We start from the raw sequence: 25,470 nt of genomic DNA on the forward strand, positions 1-25,470 counted from the left end.
CCGATCACCTCGACCTGCGCGCCCTACCCCTCGACGGCTATTCTCCCAACTTATTGCGCAGTATTTTCTCTTACAGTCAACCTATCGTATAATTATTTTTTCTCACAATGAATCTACGGGCTTATCCATTTAATACCTGCCGAGCTTATCCATTTAATACCTGCCGAACAGACTTGCTCCGCTCGCGTGCGCTCCCCGCCTAACCGCTCTCCTAATCTTCTGTTTAGCCGGCGACTAATTGTTCCCGCGGGTGGTGCGACCACCCCCCTCCTCACTCAGCCCGGCCCGGCCTCTCCACCGCCCCGCTCCCCGCTCCCCGCTCCGCCCACCCCCGCCACCACCACCTGCTCATCCGCCCGCCATGGATCCCTGCTCCGGGACCCGTGCCGCCGCCGACGGGCCTCTGCCGCGCCCGCCGCCGTCGTGCTTTCCCCTCGCCGCCTGCCGCAGCCTCCTCGCCAAGCGCCTATAGCGAGCGACCGCGTCCACCGAGCTTGGAGCCCAGCAGCCAGCAAGCCCGCAGCTCGACCGGCGTCCTTCTTCGGAGCTCGATCGGCGATCGATTAACAAGTACAGGTAAAAAAAAAACGTCGTTCATTCAAATTCGGTCGTCGTCTCCTTCTGTTCCTGTGCTCCGACTCCGATTCTCCTGTTCAGAGTTCGATCCCACCACTGAACTTTTAGGCGTCGATGCGTTGCGGCGATGCCCACTACATGAATACTACGTACTTCCACACATGAATACGTACAAGTAGAAACCTATCAGCAGTAAGTAATGATCATACAGGATTCCTGTTGTTTCATGCATGCACTCAGAATTGTCTGCACTTTTGATTTCGATTTCAACTTCTGTTTACCCTGGCCCAAACCACTTCAGATCAACTATCGTTTGCTCCCCCCAAAGACCTTTTGGTCATTTCAACTTGGGAGGAGAGCGGTTGGGTCCACGAGCTGCTGGAAGATTCTTGGGATCCGGGCTCGCCTGATTTTATTTCCTTCTATACACAAAGCACGAGCAAGCAAGCAATCAGGGAGATGAGGAGATGGAAAGAGGAAGGAGCAAGGAAAGGAAGAGGAAGAAAGGGAGCAGCACATGCAGCGCAGCTCAGCCAGCCCTACTGACCGCGTTGCTTGCCAGCGCAACGCAACGCCAGCACATTTCTTCTTCTCCTCCTCCGTCCGAGTCTGCTTCCACACGCTTTGGTTCTCCTTTCCATGGCGGTGATGGCCGTCTCTTTCCATCCTTCCCCATCCCCCGGCCTTTTGTCCTTTGCAAATCAAAAGGGGGGCTGCCCTTCAATTCCCCAATCAAGGAAAAGCTTTTGCGAGGAAAACGAAACGAAGAAAGCAGGAGCACCAATTCTTGCAGCAAACTGAACGCACCCTCTGCAAATCAACACTCTTTTGAATATTACTGCTACTATATGTTTTCTGTTGGAAATAATTACTGCAAAGTTTGATTGTTCCCGCCACCAGTATCTGTCACCTCAATTCTGGAGCTACGGCTCTGCTGATTCCTAGTATCTTCTAGAGTTCATTTACAAACGGATAGAGGAGCTAAGCAGTAAAGAATCGATCGATCCTTGCCAACCTACTAACATGAGGAGGGTAATTCAGTCAGTCAGAAACTCAGAACTCAGAAGGAACCCAAGAAACTGAAGCCAGTTGCTGTTCCTGAATCTTCATCCACCGCACCTCATGGATTTGAGCTCAGAGGACTAGTACGACTACCTATAGACGGCGGCCATGGAGGTCGTCAGGTCAGAAGTCAGAAGAACCAGAACTTGGACTTGGAGTTGCAGCTGAAGTGGAGCGCGGTGCCGTTGGGCCAGAAGAACCGGAGCTCGCAGGCCAGCCGGGTCCAGTGGTGGACGCCGACGAGCCCCGCGATCTTCCACGCCGTCCTGGCCTCCCCGTCCAGCCCGAACGGCACCACGCCGTCCCGGAGCGCGGCCTCCACGGCGGCGCTGCGGGTGGCGTCGAGCGGCGCGCCCCGCGCGCGCGCCACGTAGGCCAGCGGCAGGGCGCCCCTGGGCGGCAGGCCGAACGGGTCGGCGCGGAGCCTGGCGAGGACCACGCCGCCGAACTCCAGCCGGAGCTCCAGGCGCGAGAACGACGCGGCGGAGCGCGCGTTGGCGTTGCGGGCCTCGACGAGGAGCGACAGCTGCACGTCGTCCAGCGCGCCCTGCTGGTCGTACACCAGCGCGTCGAGCCTCGCCGTCCGGACGGCCAGGTACGGCGACCGGGGCTGGAGCAGCAGCACCACCACCAGCACAGTCACCGCCGCCAGCAGCACCACGATGGCCAGCACCGTGAACACCACCGCCGCCGTCCACTCCAGCACGCCCGACCGGTGCCCCCGGAAGTCGTTGTACCGCGGCCGCCGGTGCGGCCGCCGCCCGTCTTCGTGCCGCCAGTGGCCGCCGCCGTAGCCGTCGCGCTGCTGCTGCCGGTCGCCGTAGGCGTCGTGCGGCGGATGCCGGTCGTCGTAGACGCCGCCGGCGCCGTAGCCCTCGCGCTGCTGATGCCGGTCGCCGTAGACGCCGCCGCCGCCTCGTTGGTGGTACTGCTCGGAACGTGTCCGGTGCTCGTCAGGGAGGCGCTCCCGGCTGGTCGACATGGCAGCGGCGACGGCGACGGCGACGGCGAGCTACAACGGCAAGCGGCGGCGGCAGCAGCATGCCAGCATCAGGCGCGGGGCGGGGGAATTCAGCTCAGCGACGGCGGGCCGTGCCGTGCCGTGGCGGCCGCCTTATTATGAGCGCGGGGAGCGGCGGCGGCGTGGCCGTTGCCCGGCGCGGGGGGAGTTCGTTCGCGGTGTGGCCAGCGAAGGTTTGGTATCTCCACCTCGCACGCTCATTTCTACGGCGCAGAAAGCATCCTCGTGTCCTGATCGGAGCAAGCTTTGGGCGTCAGGTTAAAGAAATGGAGGAGGCAAGGGAGCACGCCGCGGTCGGGCTACCTCGCTCGGAGCCTCTGCCATGGCGCCCCCCCACCCCCGGCCCGGGGCAATCACTAGTTTAATTTTAGTAATCGCGCCATTGATGCTGCTCACTCATGGATGCTTAGAGGCAGACTAAGCTTTCTGCAAATGCAGCTTTGTATTGCACCGATCGAGCTGGGATGCATCCTTGCAAAAGCACCGGATGCCTTTTGCTTTTCTGATGCTCTGTTTGTTTAAACTTGGTGGTGCTGTGTGCCTTTTAGCAGTGCTTGCGAAAGAGTGGGTTTTAAAAAGGGAATATGCTGGATCAACGTTCTTCATCTTTCTTATACAAAGCTTTTCTTAGCACGTTCTTTTTGTACCAAAAAATATCTGTAGCTATGAGGTTCAACATTCAGATTTCTTATACAACCATCTCTGAGGCCATTCTCAATGCACGGTTTCGTTGCACCGTTACTTAGACCGTAAACTAGGCAACCGTGCTTGTTGGGTTTCATGAAGATGAAACTTCTATCAGGCCTCCTCCAACGGGGTAGAGAAATCGCCAGTACTAGATGGAGGAGAGAGAGCACAGCACACACACATGCAGGCACCTCGGTAGGAGTGCGCTGAGGGGAGAAATTTTGGAATCAGTTCCAGACCAGGGACTAACTCAGGCCCTGTTTGGTTCTGGTAGCACGCACAATTCCCGAAAAAAAAAAATTTAATGCATGGAGTACTAAACGAAATTTATTTGCAAAATTTTTTCACGGATGGGTGTAATTTTTCGAGACGAATGTAATGACGGTAATTAATCGATGATTGGCTACATTAATGCTACAGTACCAACCTCTAATCGTGCGGTCAAAGACCTCAATAGGTTCGTCTCGCGAAGTAGCGCAGGGCTGTGGAGTTAGTTTTACAAATTGACTTTATTTAGTACCCCTAATTATTGGTCAAAGTTTTTGTGCTACTTGTGCTAGAGCAAACCAAACAGGGCCTCACCGCCAGCTACTTGTTTTTTCTACTGTTCATTGATTTAAATATTATTTCCACTAGCGATATGGCCGGCCATTGGAGGAGGCCTCACAAATGATGATACTTTACGTTCTCTCTCATCATAATGATCCTGCCATGTTAGCAAAAAATGATAATGTGCCATGAAATTTAATGCTATGAAACTCTCCATGAAATAACCATTGGATTTGGAGCTGGAGTAGGATCGGATACTTTGTCCATGGTTGGTCTTACATTAACAAGTGGGAATATTCTAGATCAACATTTACCTTTCTTGTAGAATATTTTTTGAAGGTTCTATAGGTTAGCCTAATAGCAAAATGGCTCTTAACCTTGTGGTCGTGGGTTCGGGCCCCACGGTGGGCGCCAAATGTCGTAGGGTTTTTGGGTACCCACAGCCGGGTGGCGGAACGCACCCGCCTATTCCCTGAGGGGGAGTACTCGGGGAAGTGCCAAGCTATTAGGCCGATCTAGCTCGGGGGCAAGAATACAAGAACACACGACATTTAGAGTGGTTCGGGCCGCCGGAGCGTAATGCCCTACATCCACTGTGTGGTGTATTGCACTTGTATGAATGAGTCTATCCTCTACCCTACCGGGCTTGAGTCATTCTCTAGCGGGCATCCCTCTTTTATAGTGCAAGGAGGACGCGTACATAGCCGTTGGACCCCGACAGATGGGCCCAACAAAGAGGTATACTATACTAAGTAGACACTAATGGTGCTACAGTGATGGAGAATCTCTTGCCGGATACGCTTCATCGTCCTGTAGACTCTCTGACCGAGGGGGTCTTCTCCTTTTCCCATCGGTGAGGTGCCCGTTGAGGCAGTGTAGGTTGCGGCGTAGACTGTTGGGTCTACCGCGTAGCCGTTATGATACTCTGTCACCGAGTTGTCGTGTCTAACTGGCGTAGTGGACTGACGCGCGTGGCGTAAGTGGTGTCAGCGGCTGTACTGTGCACCTTGGTAACGCGCGACCAACAGTACAGCCTGTCAAAAAGTCTCCTCGGGCTCTGCTGCGGCAGAGCACTTCTGAACCACCCGCATTAAATGAAATGCGGTAGGTGAGCAAGTCTTCCAGAGGAAGCTTGGTAGCCGCGCGCGTGCTTGCGGACACGTGGCGGCTCCGGACCCCCCAGGCGGGGTGTCTGTTCCCTCCCGGTGAGGGGTCCGGATAGTATATGGGGTCCGGGGACCCCGGCCGATTTGGTCCTGAGCGCTTTCTTCTCCAGGACACGTGGTGACACTGGACCTGTCCCGAGCGGGAAGCGGGTCCGGGGCTGTTGGTCCGGTGAGATGGAGGCGGACCCCAGGGATCCGGCTGCTCAGCTCCTTAGGGCGTAGTTACGGATAACTACACGAGTCTTGCCATAGCAAGAGGGGGTACCTCAGTCCTGAGGTACCGACAATTATATTATAGATACATGTGTGCGTTGTTTTTCCCTGATACTAGTAGTAAACATTTGCTAGGCTACAGCCTAGAACTGCATTAGGATAGTCAAATGGATAATATACTTAGCTTTGCCCCAATGAATTTGAGCCTAAATACTTTGACTGTGGTTTCGAGAACCCCTCAGGAGATCTTCGTGTCGATACTTTGAAAAGTGTTTTTACCTTTTTTTTAGATAAGGAAAAGTGTTTTTACCTTAGCAAAAACGAAAGTCTAGGAGAGTGCACATCTTTGCTGAGCTGAGCATAAGCAGTTCAGCACACTGTCATCACTCATCACCTAAGAAATGTTTAAAGATCTGATTTACCCTATTATTTGCAGCTATCTTTTCCTGAAATCATACAATGATGTAGAATCTGACACCATGGATACTCCAAACTTTCATCATCAGCAGCAGCAGCAGCAATGGCGGGAGCTGGTTTCTAGTGACGCGCGGCGCCATGGATCCCCAGCCGTTCGTGCGACTCTCTGTCGGCCAGCTCGGCCTCAAGCTCCCCGCCGGCGGAAACGCTGGCAAGGCGGCGTCCCGGCTCTGCGACTGCGAGATCCGCCTCGGCGGGTTCCCGGTGCAGACGGCTCAGGTTCCGCTGATCCACTCGCCGGAGTTCAACCTCGACCCCTTCACCAACGCGGCGGTCTTCTCCCTCGACGAGTCCGACCTCAAGGCGCTGGCGGCGCCGGGGTGCTTCCGGGCCCCGCGGCCGTGCCTCGAGGTCGCCGTGTACCTGGCCCGCTTCGGCGCGCGCTGCGGCGTCGCCTGGCGGAAGCGGCTCGTCGGCGTGTTCAGGGTGGAGCTCGCGTCGTCGTCGCCGGAGTGGCGGGAGGGGAAGCCCGTGCTGCTGCACCATGGCTGGGCCGGCATCGGCAAGGGCGGCGAGGCCAGGCCGGAGCTCCACCTCCGGGTGAAGATGGAGGCGGACCCCCGGTACATCTTCCAGTTCGACGACGAGATCGCGCTCAGCCCCCAGGTCGTCCAGCTCCAGGGCAGCATCCGGCAGCCCATCTTCAGCTGCAAGTTCATCCGCGACCGGCGGTGAGCGTCTCGATCGATCAATTCCTTGCACGCGCTGTGGAATCTGTGGTCGTGTTGAATTAGGAGAAGGTTAATAATGGTGGTTGATCGATCGATGTGCTTGCAGGCCGTCTCAGGGTGACCCGCTGGGCGGGCAGTACTGGTCGAGCTCCGGCAGCGAGGACAAGGACATGGAGGTGGTGAGGAGGGAGAGGAAGGGTTGGAAGGTGGTGATCCACGACCTGTCCGGCTCGGCCGTCGCGGCGGCTTTCATGGCCACGCCGTTCGTGCCGGCGCCGGGCGGCGACACGGTGGCGCGGTCCAACCCGGGCGCGTGGCTCATCGTGCGCGCCGGCGCCGCGGGGTCGTCGGAGAGCTGGCAGCCGTGGGGCCGGCTGGAGGCGTGGCGGGAGTCGGCGGCGGCGGCGGTGGCGGTGGCGAGCAGCAGGGACACGGTGCGGCTGCGGCTGCACCTGCTCCCGGACGGGCAGGACGACTGCGTGCTCGTGTCGGAGGCGCCGCTGAGCAGCGACAAGGGCGGCGAGTTCTGCATCGACATGGACCGGCAGGCGCCGGCGGCCGCCACGGCGGCGGACCACTGCGCGGCGAGCCTGGGCGCCGGCGGCGGGTTCGTGATGAGCTGCAGGGTCGAGGGGGAGGCGAGGAGCAGCAGGCCTCTCGTGCAGCTCGCCATGCGGCACGTCACGTGCATGGAGGACGCCGCCATGTTCGTCGCGCTCGCCGCCGCCGTCGACCTCAGCGTCAAGGCGTGCCGGCCATTCCAGAGGAAGCCCAACAAGAAGGCCGGCTCGCCGGCGCCCGACCCTCTCGAGCTCGACATTTAGAAGCACGGCTCTGGAACGCACTGCAAATTCACTTACTTAGCATCCATCCATGGCCATGGAATCCATCATCTAACTCTGTAAATTCACTTATTTTCACAGACTGAACAGCATCTCTTGCATCAATCAGAACTCTGTCGTTTGATCTTGATTCAAATGCCTCGTTCAAATTTCCCGCACTTTTTGTATCGTCGCCGGCGAGCCTCTGGACGACGGCAGCATTGGCGTCGTTGACTCGCACTTTGACCATCTTTGACCCCACCCGTCAGAGACAATGATTGGCCACGTCAGACCTGACCCAGTCCGTGGGCCTACCCGTCAGGGACTTGACTTGTGCTGACGCCGCCTTCAAATGCTTTCACCACCGCGCCCCAACGCAACCGTCGCAACGAACTCAATTGCTCTCTCTTCATCGCGACGCGACGCCAAGAAACCAAGAAGCCATCCGCTTAGGCGTCTCCCTCTCTGAAGTTGTCGGCAGCAATGGAGGTGTTCGAAGGCGTGGAGTTCGTGCGGCTGCGTAGCCTGGAGCACGGCACGTACCTCCACGCCGCCGAGGACGGCCGGGGCGTCCTCCTGGACGCGCTCGGCGCGTCGCGCGCGCACCACGCGGCGTGGGCCGTGCAGAGGGAGCAAGGAGGCGGCGGAGGCGGAGGAAGCGGCAGCAGCGGCGGCGGCAGCAGCCGCGGCACGAGCCACGTCCTCCTCCGCGGCGTCTACGGCCGGTACCTCGGCGCCCCCGACCCTAGCGGGCCGCTCCACCCCTGCCGCCGCCGCGCGGCCACTCAGCGCGACCGGGACGAGCGGGAGGTCAAGGCCATCATGTGGCGCGCCGTCGCGACGGGCTCCGGCGCCGGCGTCGTCCTTATGCACGACGCCCACGGGCGCTTCCTCCGCGCCGACTGGAGGCGCCTCCCCTGCCGCGCCGGTGTCGCCGTCGGCGACGACAGCTGCCTCGGCCCGACGACGAAGTGGGCGGTCGAGGTCATCCCCCCGAAGCACGGCCAGCCTGAGCTACCGCTCGCCCGCGACGTGAGCTCCTCGTGCCCTCCTGGCCTCCTCCCTTCCTGCACCACCCAACTTCGTGGTGTGGTCGAGTTCTTGCTTCAGTTCTTGAATTGTTCGCGTCAAAGATTCTGCCGTTCTTTCAAGAACTCCGATCCAAATTTTCACTTATTTGCCGCCGGAATAATCTGATGATCTTGTGCAGTCGGAGTGGGTCAAGTTCTTCGACGGAGCGTGCCCGCCGCTGGGTCGCCTTCGCCGGTGGGTGTGGGCAGCTTCCCAGCAGCGGGAGATCCGGTGGGTGCTGGCGGACGGCGTCGGCAACATCAGGGAGGAGGACTGGGCCTCCTCCCAGCACTCCGGGAGGTCCGCGATCCTGCTGCACACGCGCGCATCATCAGCTATGTGTGTAGGGAGACAAGGGGAGCTCCACACGCGCGCATTCGCTTGCCTCGCCTTGCGGGGCGGGGCGTGGCGAAATACGCGGGCGCACGATGTACGCTTGAATGGTTCGCCGAAATCTGGCTCCTCGCCTGGCAGGGGCACTGTTTTCTTTTGCTGTTTTTATTTTTGGTTACTTGGCCTTTAAGTCTACTGAGATATGGAATTCTAATCGGTTTCCTGATTTTTCGAAACCGATCACAACGCGAGGTCGTGGGCTCTTCTATATAACTGACCCGTCGGTCTCTACAAAAAACGCATCTTATCGAGTTAGGGTTTTGCCTCTCCTCGCTGCTGCGCCGCCTTCGTAGTTGCACCATCCCGTACGCCGGCGTGCATCGGCGAACGGGAGAGCAGGTCTCCGGAACCATTCACTCTTGTGATCCTGCACCGGGAGAGGGTGAATCAGGTTTTTGGGAAGCGTCAAGCGCGACTGCTCGTCTTCTTCACCACGATGCGTTCTCCGTCCAGTCTGGTGTTGCGGCGTACCGTTGTCTGCAGCGCCGGTTACTGCGATTCGTTCGGAGGACCGTCTTCGTCCCGTCTGCGCCGTTCGTCTTCCCGGCGGCTCCCGCTCAGTACGTATCTCGATATCATATCCAGTTCATAATCATGTTTTATGAGATCATATTTATGATGTACGTACTGTTTAGTATATTAGAGTCTTGCATGTTAGGTTTAATTCTTGTTATGTTAAATCTAGCTCGTAATTTAAACTTACATTTGTCTATTTTTCCAACACCATGTCTACTCTACAGGAATTACAAATAATACTGAGATTTGATAGCAATACTTGAATCATTGAAGCTCCACTGCTGTGCCCGTTTTCAGTCTATCTCTGAATTCTGACAACAAACCTGAAACTGAAAGGCCAAACCGACAAACCTCTGTTGGTTACGAATTCCGATATTTTAGGGCTTGTTCAGTTTGGGAGGGTATTGAAGAGGATTGGAGAAGGTTCGAAGGGATTAAATTCCTAACAAATTAAAATTCACCTTAATTCTCTTTGATCCCCTTGTAGAGGGGATCAACTGAACAAGCCAACCAACCACAATATTTGTCATAATGCAGTCCATAGTATTAAAATATTCACTACAGGCTAGCTGGAATATTGTAGAAGTTGTTCATATAGCAGTTCATTGCAAATTGTACCCATAGTGTTATGGACTACCCATAAAAGATAAACAAAAATTACTCTCTCTTCCATCTCCTTTTCTCTCACTCCAGATTCCACCATGACACATCTATATACATTGTGGCAACAACAATAGCTATAGACTACTGACACAAAAGTTGTATATACGGACTACTTAGTCCATATACATTGCGGTTGTTCTAAGTGGGTCGCTTGCTTGTGCTATTCTCGAGCTCCTGCAAATTTGGATGGAATGGGTAAACTTTTGATATTTTAAGGATTTTTCAAATAAAATTTCGAAGGGATATTAAAAAATCACTGGAAAATTCGATTTGCTTAATATCCCTCACGATGATGGCTCGACCGCTGGAGTCCGATCGTGAAGGCCGAACTGACACGAGCCATGATGGACTGAGGTCCGCCAGATTGGTCTTGTTTGATTTTCCGTGCTAGAAAGTACTAGGAAACCTTGACCGTTAATTACGGTGTTAAATAAAGTCAATTTTTAAAACCAACTCCAGAACCCCTACGCTAGGAAGCCTGAAGAATATAATAAAGTCTTTAACCGCGTGATTAGAGGATGGTTACTGTAGCTATGGGTGGGCAGATTACCCGAAACCCGAAGTCCGAACCCGAAAAATCCGAGCCCGAACCCGAAATAACCAAGCCCGAAAAACCCGAACTCAAATTCGGGTTCCAAACCACGGTACCCGAAATTATTATGGGTAATTCGGGTATCAGGCCACGGTACCCAAAATACCCGAAAAAACCCGAATAGCAGCCCAAGTCCAAGCATTTTCAGTCCAGCCCAGCCCACCAAACCTCTTTACCTTTTTCAGCCCAGCCCACCAAACCATTTTACCTTCTCATGTTAGCCCACCAAACCAGTAACCCTACCCCCACTCCCCCGTCTCCCCATCGCCGCTAGCACCCGTCTCCCAATCGCCGCCACCCGCCAGTCCCCCGTCTCCCCGTCTCTTGCCCAGTGCCCACCATCTCTCCATCTCTCTCGCCCCTCCATCACTCCGCCAGAGCAGGAGGCCAGGAGCGAGTCCGCGCCCGCCGGATTCGCCTCCTCCATGCCCCCAGCTCCTGCAGTCCCGTTGGCGGCGGCGGGGCGGCCTTCGGCGGCGGCGGCGGCAGGTGTCCAGGAGCTCGAGTCCTCTCACGCCCCGGCTCCCGCTTCAGTCTCCCACAGTCCATTGGCGGCGGCGGCGGGTGGGGCCTCGGGCCTTCGGCGGCGGCGGCAGTCGAGTCCGGGCGCGTCTCCTCCGCCACGCGAGCCGTGAGCACCTGGCTGCACGGCGCGCCTACTCCGCCGCACGCTGGGAGCCCAGAGCCACAGGGGCCAGCAGCCGGTCGGCCGCAACGCATGCGCAGAGGGACAGAGTCAAGCTCGAGCGGTGGCATATTGCACAGGGTGGTTCTAGTTCGGGTAAACCCGAACCCGAATTTTCGGGTTCTTCTTTTCCCCAGCTAATTTCGGGTAGCATTTTTGGAAACCCGAAATACCCGACCCGAAATTTTCGGGTAACCCGAATGCCCAGCCATAACTATAGTATCACTATAGCCAATCATCGATTAATTACCGTTATTAGATTCGTCGTGAAAAGTTATACCCATTCTTGAAAAAATTTTGCAAATAAATTTCATTTGACATTCCATGCATTCGAGATTCTTTTTTTTAGAAGTGTGCATTATAGGAATCCTAGAATGGCAAAGAGTAACCAAACAACTTAGGTCTCGGTTGATTTTTTTAAGCAGCTGTTATATTAAATATTTGGATTCCAACTTAATATAAAACTAATTGCATGCAATTGGGCTCTAGACGAATCTATTAAGTATAATTAATGTACGATTTGCAGATGGTTACTGTAGCAATTAGTAGTCAAATTATAGACTAATTAGATTTAATAGATTCGTCTCGTGATTAAGTCATGATTTATAAGATTAGTTTTGTATTAAGCCTATATTTAGTACTTCTAATTGATGTTTAAACATGCGATGTGACGGGACTTATGACTTAAATTGAAAAAAGCAAATGTGAGAGGTGTTGAGTTGGTGAAAAATTTTGGCAAAAAATTATTGCGAAGAAAATCTTAGCATTTAGAAGTGGTAAATATAGATTAATTATAAAACTAATTATATATCTCGCCTAGAAATTGCGAGATGAATCTAATGAAAATAATTAGAGGGTAATTAATTTATGATTAAAAGATGGTTACTGTAGCATTACTGTTGCAAATTCTGAATTAAGTAGACTTATTAAATTTATCTTGCAATTTACAGCCCATCAGTGTAATAAATTATTCTTTTCGTCTATATTTAATATTTCATGCATGTAAATGTGATGGGTGAAAAATTTTAGGTAGAGAACTAAACAGGACTAAGCTACGCATGGGCCTAATCTCCATGCTCACTTGCATGTTTCTATAGCCCATCCCTTGTTCTCTTCGGTCTGAATCTGAATCCCCTGGTTCCCCTGCAGGCGCTGCTGAGTGCTGACCGTAGCCAGTAGCAGCAGGCCAGCAGGCCAGCAGCCGCCGCAGGAAGCGCCGACCAGCCACCCAAGCCGCGGGAGCCCGAAGGTATTGCCTTTACTTGCCCCTTCCCTCAAATCGTCCCCCTTTTCTTCCATTTTCGTCGAATCCCACTATCCCAGGTCTTACCAATTTAATTCTTTAAGGTTCTTGCTCCCCACTTCCGCAATTGGAGCCACCTGCTTCCGATTCCTCTTTCTGCAGTCGTGGAGTTGTCAAAGATTCAGATTTCTTGCTCCTCCGCAGCAACTTGACAGGGTCCGAGTGCCGGAGGGCGGCAGCTGGTAGTTTCCATGGTTCTTGGTTTGCTGCTGGGGTGGAGATAACACGGGGGAGGAGATTGGGGGCTGGCGGCGGGGCGCGGGATGATGGAGCCCCAGGCGGTGGACCTCGAGGATGACAGCATCAACTTCTGGGCTTCCCTCGGCGTCAACCCCCATGTCGACCAGATGCCGCTGCACAACGTCCACATCGTCGACCACCAGGCTCAGCCACCGCCGGCCGCGGCAGCGGCACAGCCACAGTCCGTCTGCAGGGACCTCTTCCCAGTTGAGGCCGACGCTTGCCTGGAACCTCGGTTGGGGATGGAGTTTGAGTCTGGCGAGGCTGCCAAAACCTTCTACATTGCTTACGCCGGCCGTGTTGGGTTCTCCATCCGCATTGCCCGGTCGCGCAAGTCCAAGTGCAGTGAGTCCATTATCATGCTACGATTCGTGTGCTCGAGGGAAGGGTTCAGCAAGGAGAAACGCTCCGTCGCAGCTGGGACGAAGACGAGGAAGCGGCCCGCCTCCATTAGGGAGGGCTGCAATGCCATGCTCGAGGTGCTCCGCAGAGGCAATAGCAAGTGGGTTGTTACCAAACTTGTCAAGGAGCACAATCATGAGGTTGGGCTGCCCAGCAGAGTGCATTATATTGCCATCGAGAATGATGCTGTGGTTGACCCTTACCTTGGTATGGAGTTCGAGTCCCTTGAGTCTGCCAAGACATTCTACTACTCATATGCCAGCCGTACTGGGTTTGAAGCTCGTGTGCGTCAGTCCCGCAAGTCGCAAGATGAGTCACTCAAGATGCTGAAGCTCGTGTGCTCAAGGCATCGGTACCATTCAGGCCGGGAGAACAATGGAGAGGATACCAAGAGAGTGCGTGCGTTGGACCCCTCTAGGGATGGCTGTGATGCATTGTTTGAGATAATTCGGAAGGGCAAAGATGTATGGACGGTCTCCAAACTCATCCTAGAGCATACTCATGAGCTGAACCCAGCACCAGCAAGCAGAGTTCACTGTGTTCGATCTCAAGGTGAGGTACTTGTCATTGCAAATAATTTTGCCGACACGCGCAATCTCCTTCTGAATGGCCAAGATTCTCAACATCCTAGAGAGATGCGGTATAATGATTTAGGGCCAGAGGATGCTCAAAGCCTATTTGAATATCTTAAGAAGAGACAAGATGAGGACCCTTCATTTTTCTATGCTGTGCAGCACGGAAAGAATGGGCAGTCAGCGAATATCTTCTGGGCTGATGCTAAAGCTAGGATGGCTTACTACCATTTCGGTGATGCTGTTAGGTTTGAGACAGCATACCGGAAAAACAAGGAGACTATCCCCATCGTCATATTCTTAGGTGTCAATCATCATGTACAGCCTGTTGTTTTTGGCTGTGCACTACTTATTGATGAGTCTGAGGCATCATTTACATGGTTATTTGAAAAATGGCTTGAAGCAATGCACATGGGGCCACCTATTTCTTTGGTAACAGAGTTCAACCGGGTTATGGCAACTGCTATTGCCAAGGTATTACCTGATACCTACCATATTTTCTGTGAAAAGCATATCTTAGACACCGTGAAGGAGGGGCTACATGGTATGTTTCCAGATCTAGAGCCTTTCATAAATGATCTGAGGAAGTGCATTGATGGATCCAGAATAGAAGAATTGTTTGAATCAGGTTGGAACTCGGTCATCATAAAGCATGGACTTGGCAATAATGAGCTTTTACAATCCCTCTATGATATTCGCCAACAATGGGCTCCTGCATACACAAAGAAAGTATTTTATCCTGGAAACCAGATGCCAACAACCTGTGAAAATATTGAGAAGGTTGTTGAGAAGTACTTTTCTTCCAAGACTGAATTGCGGGTGGCGGTTTGGCAACTTGGAGAAGTTATTTCCAGTTCATTTGATGCTGAAGTTCAGGCAGATTATTTTACAATGTTCCAAATGCCACCGTTGAGTACCGCCTCACCAGTAGAAAAACAAGGGAGTTCAATATTCACTAGCACCATATTTGGCTTATTTCAGGGGCAATTTGCTGAGTCTTTTGGGTACTATGCCGAGAGACTCGAGGATGAGACAGTACACAAGTATCGTGTCACAAGATATGAGGGTGATGAGGAGACATACACTGTATCTTTCAATCCAGATCAAAGTACCGTGAATTGTAGCTGCTGCCTGTTTGAGAGCTGTGGCATGTTGTGCCGGCATGCTCTCTGGATTTTCATTATCGAAGGAGTACGTGCCCTTCCAAAAGCATATATCCTGAAACGTTGGACAAAACATGCAAAAAACATAATCACTTCTGAAAATTACACTGATCTGAGGGGAGACCATGAGGATCCTTCAACTGTAAGGTACAATGATCTCTGCTGTGATGCAGTGAAATGTGCAAAAGAAGGTTCAAAATCCTCTGAAATCTATGCGATTGCTAAAGATGCACTGCACAAGGCTCTTGATGAGGTAATACGGTCGTCAAAGAACTTTAGAGGGCAGCAAAATTTGCGAAGCTGTACAATGTCAATAAAAAGGCCAATCAAGAAGTTTGATAGGGCCAAAGATTCATCCTGTAAAAGCTTAAAGAGGTCAACATCTAAAAGTCCCTTCATGGAGAGTGATGATATTGGATGACCAAAAAACCTCGAATTAGGGAACAACATGATTTTCCTGTCACCTTGTATGTAGCACCATGCAATCTAATAATTGCTAGTTAGATTGTAGCTGGCTCCAGGATTTGGCTATTAGCAGATCTACTGGCCGGAAGGGTGATAGTGAACCCTTAATCTTGAGAGATTAATGCTAAAAAATGTAGAAACAGATGCCTTTTTGTGGAAAGATTTATAAATACTACTCCAGATAGATTGTTCTCTTAATAGGAAACTGTGGTCTTAGTTTTCCTTTTAGGATTGCACGCCATTGTGACTTTCCTGCATGCTAGTTGCAGTTTAATTTCTGTGCTGCTAGCACTATAAATATTGGCTTTATGACCCCACAAATGGCGGAATACGTGTTAATAACTGCTGTGGTTGTTGTATGCATTAAGAGTTGAGTGGGCTGATGCAATGTTACCTTTAGCAGTTAAATATGCTGATATAGTGGTTTGGGGGAACCTTGAAATACATCTATCAAAAGATAAATATTTTTCTCTTATGTTCGCATATCTTTGGCTATTTGACTGAAATGTAGTGACCTCAAATTAAACTATATATGAACTCATTTCTTGAATGTTTATATTTTATTCTACACACAGAAGTAGTTATCAAACCGCTTACAAGGCCGTGTACTGCACAAAGATCATAAGATATAATGACAACTCGCTAACTGCTATTTAGAAACATTGTTTGAAAATGTGCATTCAGATATTAGGTTTTATTTAAACACACATAGGGATTATTATCCTTTGTATGACCTTTGCCCTGAACTCCAACGGCCAATGTTTGAAAACATTATTGCTAGTCTATCTCACTACCTAATGATACTGGCATACTGAATCATTATTGACAATTCACTTGCCTTATCCAACTTCTATCCTAGTTCAATTTTTATCTGAATTGAATTGTGGCATGTGCTGCATATCCTGTTGCTAACCTCCAAAAAACGTCTAGTCTTCTAAAAGGACTAAAAGAGGTTCTTCTAGATCTCTATGTTACCTTCTGGAGAGGATGAACGAGAGAGAGAGAGAGAGAGAGAGAGAGAGAGAGAGAGAGAGAGAGAGAGAGAGAGAGAGAGAGAGAGAGAGAGAGAGAGAGAAGTAGCTGTGGTATATGAAGTAGCTTATATGGGCTTATTGGTATTGGGCCTGAGAGTATATGGACCATACTTAACACTCCCCTTCAAACTCAAGGTGGAGGTGGAGGATTAGAAGCACTGAGTTTGAGCAAATGAAGTCGATGTTGCTCTCGAGTTTGTGCTTTGGTGAAGAAATCTGCTACTTGCAACTCTGATGGCACATAGTAAAGAGCAATTGTCTGTTGCTGACAATGAGACCGAGTAAAAGATGCATCAACACCAATATATTTTGTGAGTTCATGCTTCATAGGATCATTTGCAATTTGTATGGCTCCGGTATTATCACAAAGGAGAGGTGTGGGGGTATCACAGGAAATACCAAAATCAGCTAGCAGCCATCGAAGCCATACAATCTCTGAAGTGGTAGTGGCAAGTGCTCGAAGTTTTGCCTCTGTACTTGATCGAGATACAGCTGACTGCTTCTTGGACTTCCAAACAAGAGGAGAAGAATCAAGAAGAATACAATAACCAGTGACTGAATGATGGTATGTGGGATCACTCGCCCAAGTGGAGTCCGAGTAAGCATGAAGACATAGTGGACTATCATGAGCATAGAGTAAGCACTGAGATGATGTCCCCCTTAAGTACCGTAGGACACGAAGCAAGTGTCCAAAGTGAACCGATGTAGGAGCACTCACAAACTGACTCAAGATATGCACAGCATGAGCAATGTCAGGTCGAGTAACAGTGAGATAAACAAGACTCCCTACAATATGCCTATACCGAGAGGGATCCTCTAAGGGAGCACCATCAGTAGGACGAAGTTGCAAGTGAAGATCCATAGGTGTTGTAGCCGTCCGATTATCAGTAATGCCAGAGCGAGCAAGAAGATCTTGTATATATATTTGGACTGAGAAAGATAATAGCCCTTGGCAAAATGCAAAACCTCAATCCCTAAGAAATAACTGAGAGAATCTAAATCAGACATCTGAAATTGCTCCCCAAGTTGCTTTTTCACATGAGAAATGTGTTCTATATCATCTCCCGTAATCAACATATCATCAACATATAGAAGAACCAAAGTACGTCCATGCGGAGAATGATGAATAAATAAGGCTGGATCATGTTCACTTGGTGAAAAGCCTGCAGCCCGTATCACAGAAACGAAGCGCTGAAACCAAGCACGAGGAGCCTGTTTGAGACCATATAATGCACGACGAAGACGACAAACATATCCTGAAGGTGCATGGACACCTGGTGGGGGTTGCATATACACTTCCTCATGTAAATCACCATGGAGAAAGACATTCTTAACATCCATCTGAGAGATAGTCCAAGAACAAGAAGCAGCCACTGCAATTAGAGTGCGAACATTGGTCATGTGAGCAACGGGAGCAAATGTCTCATCATAATCAAGACCTTGAGTTTGCTGAAAACCCCTGGCAACCAACAAGCGAGCTTTATATCTCTCAATAGAACCATCTGATTTGGTTTTAATTTTGAATACCCATTTGCATGTGATAGGTACTGCATGAGATGGCAATGGAACAAGATCCCAAGTACATGTGCGCTCAAGTGCAGCCAGTTCCTTAGTCATAGCAGCCTGCCACTCTAGAATATTGGCAGCTTCATGATAAGTGGATGGCTCATCAATAACAGCACCAACACGTGGGAAACCAAACTTGTCAGGTCGCTCAATAGTAGTACGATCACGTAAATTGTAGTGCTGACCAATCTGTGACTCGTCAGAAACATCATGTGACTGATTAAGAGTATTAGAATAATTAGAAACAGGAGCTTCAGGAGTGGCGGAGGAAGGAGTATCAGATGGAGGTTCGGTAGGAGCTTTGGGACGATGAGTGTAAACTTTTGTGACAGGTGGTTTAGAGGGTGGAGGAGGTGGTGGTGGAGGCTCAACGGGAATGGGTGTGATGGAAGGAGCGGGATCGGGAATAAGTGTAACAGGTGGTGGTGGTGTTGTAGTGGCAGTATCGCTGGATGAAATAGGAGGAAGAAAGAGAAATGATGTGGACTCTGTGGGCGAATACGAGGACTGAGTAGAAGGGTTGTAAAACAACGGATGATTCTCAACAAATGTCACATCACGAGAGATACATATGCGGCGAGAGGAAGGATCATAACAATGGTAACCCTTATGCTCAGGACTATACAACAACATAGCCTTTTTTCCCAAGCAAGTTGGGGTAGGCTAGAGATGAAACCCGAAAGAAATAAGTTCAAGGTTCAGGCACATTGATAGTTAGTCTCCAAGCGCTCCTATCCAAAGCTATCTCTTTAGAGATATTCCAATCCTTAAGGTCTCTCTTAACCGACTCATCCCACGTCAGTTTAGGTCTACCTCTACCCCTCTTTACATTATCGACCCGCTCAAGAACCCCATTACGCACCGGCGCCTCAGGATGCCTTTGTTGGACATGTCCAAACCATCTCAGCCGATGCTGGGTAAGTTTCTCCTCAATTGGTGCCACCCCGACCCTATCCCGAATAACTTCGTTCCGGACTCTATCCCTCCTTGTGTGCCCGCAAAACCACCGCAACATCCGCATCTCTGCTATGCTCAGGACTATAACCTAGAAAAACACATTCAACAGACTGGGCAGTCAACTTAGTTCGCTCACGAGGTGCACGCAAGACATAGCACGTGCACCAAAAAACTCAGAGGTGGTCATAGTTAGGAGGTATCCCAAAAAGAATCTCACCAGGACATTTTCCAGCAAGTTTAGAAGAGGGTTGTCGATTAATTAGATAAATAGCTGTAGAAACGGCTTCTCCCCAAAAATGAGAAGGCACAAAAGATGCAATGAGAAGTGTCCGAGCAGTCTCAATGAGATGACGATGTTTGCGTTCAGCTACGCCATTCTGAGCATGAGCACCTGAACATGAGAGCTGAGGAAGAGTGCCCTCAGAGGTAAGAAAATGACGAAAAGCTTAAGATAAATATTCTCCTCTAGAATCAGAACGAAAGATTTTAATAGCAGTAGAAAATTGGGTGTGGACCATGCGAGCAAAAGACTGATATATAGAACACAACTGGGAGCGAAGCTTCAAGAAATAGATCCAAGTATATCGAGAATGGTCATCAATAAAAATAACATAGTATCTATGACCACCCTTGGATGCAAATGGTGAGGGGCCCGAAACATCCGAGTGAATAAGATCAAAAGGTTTTGCCGAATGAGAAGTACTACTATAATAAGGGAGTTGCACCTGTTTGGCAAGTTTACAACCCTTACAGTGGAAGCTAGAATCAATAGGAATGTCTCCGACTCCAAGACGTCCGTCATGAATCAAGGTGGACAATCGAGACCCACAAAGGTGGCCAAGACGATGATGCCACTTCACAAAAGATGAAGTTGATGATGACACCGCTGATGATGCACGAGCAGTGGAAGAAGGAAGACATAAGGTATCCATAACATAGAGGTTAGAAGGATCTCTACGGCGATGACCAGTCCCAATCACTTTCCCATTTGGACGATCCTGAATGAAGCAAGATGACTCATCAAATCCAACAAAGCAGTTCATATCAGCTATTTGACCCACTGATAGAAGATTCATAGATAATTGAGGTACACATGAGACATCTGGTATATAAAAATGAGGAGAGTGAAGGGATCCTTTATGAGTAATTTGACAAGATGTGCCATCAGCCATGTGGATAGAAGTACAATCAGTGATAGGCTTACAGGCGACTAGCTTAGACGTGTCAGACGTCACATGAAAAGAAGCCCCTGAATCTAAAACCCAAGACTGAGGAGTATTGACATGTGAGACAGCTGCTATAGACACAGATCCACTAGTACAGATTTCACCATCAAGCTTGATATCACTGGCTATATCATTGGATTGCATCATATTGAAGAATGCTAATACTTGTACTCAAAACAGAGGATGAAGCTGAACGAACTCTAACTCACAGCAGAACAATCAGCAGATCAGATCAGATCAGAGCACCCCTTCTTCTGTTCTACAGAACACCTAGCAGAGGAGAGCAGAGCACCCCCCTCCCGCGTCCTTGGCGGAAGCAGAGCAGAGCACGCGTCCATGCTGCGGAACAGGGACGGGCGCCAACAGAGCAGGGGCGCAGCAGGGGCGGGCGGGCGGGCGCAGACGGCGCGCGGACGGGCGGCCGGTGACTCGCGCGGACGAGCACGGCTCGCGGACGGGCGGCCGGTGACCCCGCAACAGGCGGATCCGCGACGGGCGGAGTCTGGGAGGCCGCGACCGCGTCGGACGGCCGCGACGGGCGGCGGGCCGGTGGGGACAGACGCCGCGACAGGCGGCAGGCGGAACTGGTGGACGGGCGATGAGACGGGGCTGCGACGGGCCGCTCCCGCACGCGAGCCGCGACGGGTGGCTGCAAAACGGGAAGATGGCGGCCCGCAACTCGCGGATCCGCGACGGCGGATGGCCGCCGGACGGCCGGCGGCTGAACAGTGGATCTTGGGTGGGATGAGTTATCCCTAACCCAACCTGCTCTGTACCATGTTACCTTCTGGAGATGATGAACGAGAGAGAGAGTAGTAGCAGCTGTGGTATATGAAGTAGCCTATATGGGCCTATTGGTATTGGGCCTGAGAGTATATGGACCATACTTAACACTCTACTCTATGCATAGATACTATGTCTAGCTTACTGGTATCTCCTGACTCGTGCCTTCACTCGTCTACGGTTCTCCCTTTAGCAGCATGGCTTGCCGCATAACTAGATCAGTGCTCCCTTGGGCCCCATCACGAGTTCCAGAGTTACTCGATCAGTCCATTGAGAGCCCAACGAGTTAATAATCAGCAAATGCATTTTCAATTTCTGAAATATGTAAATTTACATTCTCGATTGTAGTTGGTACGGAGATGTGTGCTGCAGTTTTCTTCCTTTCTGATGAATCCTGTCAGTTTAAAATATTGCTAGAAACATGGAGGCGGCCAAATCCTGCAGAAGTGAATATTGAGCATGAATTTATTCAGGTCCTGGAATATTCTTGATACCTATTTCTTCTGGTAAATTATACATAACCTTCCATTTGTGATAAAAAATTGCTCTGGTATGCATTTTGTTGCTTGTTCATGGCATAGTGTATGCATAAAGCAGTGAGGTATTTCCCGCAAAATAAGGGTGTTTTGTGGAGCTACTTGTAGTCATGGTTTCAGCTGGGCCGAATAGTTGTGTTTGCTTGATAGAACCCTCTCTACATCCGTTTCTATTCACTTCAAATGCTCTTTTAAATGATAATTTAATCTTTGCAGTGGTCGCTAACCCAATGGGTCATGGTCGGCCTAGGTTACAGTGCGGCCCTATAGGGTGAAGCCGGGGTTCGGGGGTTTTCTCCGCCGGCTTAGCTGAGATTTCTTCTTAGTGCAATGCCGTGGGGGCGGTCTTTCCCCCACCGATTGAGTTTTTTTTTGGGAAAAAAGAATCTTTGGTTCCTTGGTCAAATACTCTGACTCAACAGGCTTTACTTTTGTTTTATTAGAATGTGGATGTTGACTTATCTCTTTTCTAGTCGCATAGCAATATGATTCGCACTATGTAACTGTCAAATATTGCTCCTGGACTTTCTTTATTTCTCTATTCCATGCCACTATCGTGGGTTGTTTTTGATATCCATTCATAATTTACTGGACTGGAAGTGTAAAGTTCACTTTTGGACAGTGCCATGTTTGAGCAATTGTCAATGTTTTATCTTTACAAAATGGGATTTTGCATGCCATGGATACCCTTTACTGTTCTTTGTTTGCAACTGCAAACAATACCATCATTAAGGCCTTGTTTGGATGTGCCTAATCCCAGTCTAATATACATGTATGGGTAGGGAATTTGAACTAAATTCCTGGGATCTATGTGTACTGGGTTAGGATTCAGTATCCAAACAGGCCCTAACATTGATCCCAAATACATTATGGTGGCCAATGGATTTCATCTATTTTCCTTTCAGATATTTTTCCTTTGCTTGCAAATGGCTAACATATTTTGAAGACTACATGAGGTCAATATTTCTCATGAACTCTCATTTATGTTCCTTCTATCATTTCCCTGACATTTCTGTGCCGTGAGTTAATGATGTTGCAACTTCTGTTCTGTAATGTGTGTTAGCTCACTCAAATTCTTGTCCGAATCATCTTCCAATATTGTTGGGTGTATCTGTATTTAGAGTCAGTCTTGTCGGTAGATTTAATTTTCTCCTTTCTTCAAGTGCTGCATTTTCTACCTACGAAAGCTGTGCGATTCCACGGGCGGGGACCCGATCCACGTCGCCGGGCCCGCCAGCCGTTGGATCTGGCCATGGAGCAATATTGGGGCGTCGGATTGGGTACAACTTAACGGGCCGAGCGGATCGGGTCCGGCTTAACGGGCTGGCTGGATCGGGCGCCCCGCCCGAGCCCTGCCCCCCGCGCGCGCCGCTGCTGCCACCTCATCGTCGCCATGGAGGGCCTGCGCCGCCGTCCGCCCGCTGCTGAACGGCAGATCCGCCACTGTGCGCCACCGCCGCGCTCGCCGCTGTGTCCTCGCCGGATCCGGCCCCGGCGCCTGTGAAGCCGCCGCCCGCGCCAGAGAGGGACTGGGAGAGGGAGGGGCCGGCGGCGCTCGGGGAGAGGGAAGGCCGGCGCCTCATCCTCGCCGCCTCGCTCTCGCTGCCACCGCCGCCGCAGCCGGGAAGAGAGAGAGAGAGAGAGCCGCGGGCGGAGCTCGTCGTCGCGTGCACGAGCTCCGCCATGGCCTCCACCGCCGCGTGCACAAGCTCCGTCTGGCCGCTGAGCGGCGCAGCCGGCGGGGCGCCGCCACACCATGACCTCCGCGGCCCGCCCTCGAGCCACCGCCCTCGCGCGGGCCTCTGCCGCCGCCGCCGCCCAACCCAGCCCCGCGGAGGAGGAACCGCTGCTCTTGACCCGGGCACATCGAGGTCGGGCTCGCGCAGATCGAGGCTCATCCGCCCGGCCGCCGCCGCTCCTCGACGCCGGCCCCCTCTCCTTTCCTCCCGCCGCCGCGCTAGCCCCCTGCCACCGCACCCGCGGCCGCACCGGCCTCCGCTGCAGCCCAGAGAAGGCCGATGCCGCCATGCTGCGGTCTGGCCGAGGAGGAAGGAGCGAGGAGGGAGGGGGCGGCGCGGCCCTGCTCGCCCTGGAGGAGGGGGTGGGGGCGGCCGAGGGAGCTAGGGAGGGGGACATCGCGGTGGAGGGGGAGGGGGCGCTGGAGATCGAGAAAATAGGAAAAGGAAAAGGAAAAGAGAGAAAGAAAAAAGAGAAAATGAAAAAACCAGAAAAAGGGAAAATAGGAAAAAACTGTAACAATGACAAAAAAAACAATGCGAAGATAACGAATTGACATATTCGTCCCACCTACGTTGCAATACTGAAAAAAACAAAAAATGCATCAAACTACGTACATTCTTATTCCACGTATTAAATAAACTTACACCAACTAAAATACGTTCCAGTCGTTACTACTACAATAGCAACACTATACGTACAATTCGATCACCATTCTTCGATGACTTGTCATACTATCTCCACAATAACGCATCATATTTTAACATAACCACTATTTCCTAAAAAACATGTCTACTAATCGCAATATGTTTTCGAAAATACATTAAGTATCGGACTAATTATGCTCCGCCCTCCCTAATAAACTATCTTACCTCTTTTTTCACCACAAAAAAACATCAACAAAAAAATATACAAAGTTTCATATAATACAAATAAAAGTTAAAAATTAGGTCACGCGCCGATCTAGTTGACGGGCCACCGCGGGGGAGGAGGAGCTGCCACATCGCGCTGCCGCGGAGGCGGAGTCCTCCGCCGGATGCCGCACCGCTGGCGGGGTGTCAGCCCACCCCCGCGCGGCTGGCCGCCGGGGCCGGACGCACCCGCTTGGCCACCCTGCGCTGCCACCGGAGCCGGACGCGCCGCCGCAAGCCGGGACCAATCCATCAAGCGCAGCATCCGGGGCCACCCGCGCCCTCTAGGCCTTGCCACCATGTCAGGCATCACCCGTGTGGGGAGAGGGAGGGCTCTCGAGAGTGAGTGAGAGAGATAGAGTGTGTGCTGCGATGGGATAGGGAAAGGAGATGAGGAGAGGAAGAGATAAGATAAGATACGACTGGCTGTGACCTTTCCGATTTTTTAAGCATTGCAGTAAAAAAGATCTGACCAGCTGCAGCTGCAGCTCACCATCGTGGTGAAAAAAAAGTGGACAGCATGTGCAGCACAGTATTTAGCTTATTTCTTTCCGCTGAGTGAAATGTTATGTAGGGGCTGAACAAATTTGTACAGGTAATAAAAAAATATAGGTTCATTATTATAATATTGATATCGTCTACAATATATAATTTAAACTAATCATTTTTTACATAAATTATTCTGATCATATTTTTTATAATATTTTATCTATGAATGTTACTACTCTAATTTTGTTTTCAATCTATATAATTCCTTCTTACGATTCTAGACGAGATCTAAGGCCAGCAAAGCAGGCCACGTAGCGGGCAACCCCTGTCCATTGGACGGGATGACGGCTTAGATAGTGCAAACCCTTGTTTTTTGAAAAAAGAAAGCACTCAAACTTTAATCAAATCAACTCGCACTCCGAAGACTATTTCATATTAACATTTTTAAAAAAGAACCTCAATCTGTACCAAAATGAATCCGGCATCCAAGCCTCCTCTTAGAAAATTTTCCGAAATTTCCCCTACATTTATCAAAATTAACCCACACTCCATTCTCTCTCAGTCCTTTTTTTCTATAATAACCTCATAGTTTTATAGAATATAAGCTCAATATGTTGGATCAATTATATCATATAGGATCTGTTGAATCTAGAACTTGAACACCGAAACAACTTCAAATTAAAATGTATCGAATATAAAGATGATTAAAATTTCTAAAACTATAACCTCACTACATAACAAAATTTGAAATTCAAAACTCTTTTATATTCACTTGCATAAAATTTTACATTAAAATAGAATATACACTTACAACTAGAACACCAAAATATCTTTAATTAGAATATAAATTATTTTAATCATATTTATAATAATGTTTTATCCGTGAATGTGACTACTCTAATTTTGTTTTGAATCTATATAAT

General features: G+C 50.5%; 3 protein-coding genes across 6 annotated transcripts; 2 read left to right on the top strand and 1 right to left on the bottom strand.

Annotated features, from left to right (window-relative positions):
- Window positions 1-262: 262 nt before the first annotated feature.
- On the top strand, window positions 263-7,422 carry LOC120679821. Of its 3 annotated transcripts, none has more exons than XM_039961488.1 (3): window positions 263-576; window positions 5,784-6,422; window positions 6,529-7,422. In XM_039961488.1, exons 2-3 carry the CDS (start codon window positions 5,830-5,832, stop codon window positions 7,244-7,246), a joined length of 1,311 nt encoding a protein of 436 aa, XP_039817422.1. In that variant the 5' UTR covers window positions 263-576; window positions 5,784-5,829; the 3' UTR covers window positions 7,247-7,422. The 3 variants fall into 3 exon arrangements, with proteins under 3 accessions (XP_039817422.1, XP_039817423.1, XP_039817420.1); XM_039961489.1 differs by having other exon boundaries at window positions 5,787-6,422; XM_039961486.1 differs by having other exon boundaries at window positions 264-576; window positions 5,781-6,422.
- Window positions 1,769-2,620, bottom strand: LOC120677873. The gene has a single exon (XM_039959071.1). The coding sequence runs from the start codon at window positions 2,618-2,620 to the stop codon at window positions 1,769-1,771; it is 852 nt and encodes a 283-aa protein (XP_039815005.1).
- A 4,831-nt stretch (window positions 7,423-12,253) lies between the features above and the next one.
- On the top strand, window positions 12,254-15,623 carry LOC120679090 (protein FAR1-RELATED SEQUENCE 5-like). 2 transcript variants are annotated; one of them, XM_039960594.1, is made up of 2 exons: window positions 12,254-12,412; window positions 12,511-15,623. In XM_039960594.1, exon 2 carries the CDS (start codon window positions 12,730-12,732, stop codon window positions 15,262-15,264), a length of 2,535 nt encoding a protein of 844 aa, XP_039816528.1. In that variant the 5' UTR covers window positions 12,254-12,412; window positions 12,511-12,729; the 3' UTR covers window positions 15,265-15,623. The 2 variants fall into 2 exon arrangements, with proteins under 2 accessions (XP_039816528.1, XP_039816529.1); XM_039960595.1 differs by having other exon boundaries at window positions 12,280-12,412; window positions 12,611-15,623.
- The last annotated feature ends 9,847 nt before the right edge of the window (window positions 15,624-25,470 follow it).

The sequence above is a fragment of the Panicum virgatum genome, chromosome 6N (assembly GCF_016808335.1).
Source record: "Panicum virgatum strain AP13 chromosome 6N, P.virgatum_v5, whole genome shotgun sequence".
Taxonomy (NCBI): Eukaryota; Viridiplantae; Streptophyta; class Magnoliopsida; order Poales; family Poaceae; genus Panicum; species Panicum virgatum.

Coding starts and splice junctions, on each gene's coding strand:
- LOC120677873 (XM_039959071.1), bottom strand. CDS start 2,620: ATGTCGACCAGCCGGGAGCGCCTCCCTGACGAGCACCGGACACGTTCC.
- LOC120679821 (XM_039961488.1), top strand. CDS start 5,830: ATGGATCCCCAGCCGTTCGTGCGACTCTCTGTCGGCCAGCTCGGCCTC. Junction 6,423..6,528: donor AAGTTCATCCGCGACCGGCG/GTGAGCGTCTCG, acceptor ATGTGCTTGCAG/GCCGTCTCAGGGTGACCCGC.
- LOC120679090 (XM_039960594.1), top strand. CDS start 12,730: ATGATGGAGCCCCAGGCGGTGGACCTCGAGGATGACAGCATCAACTTC.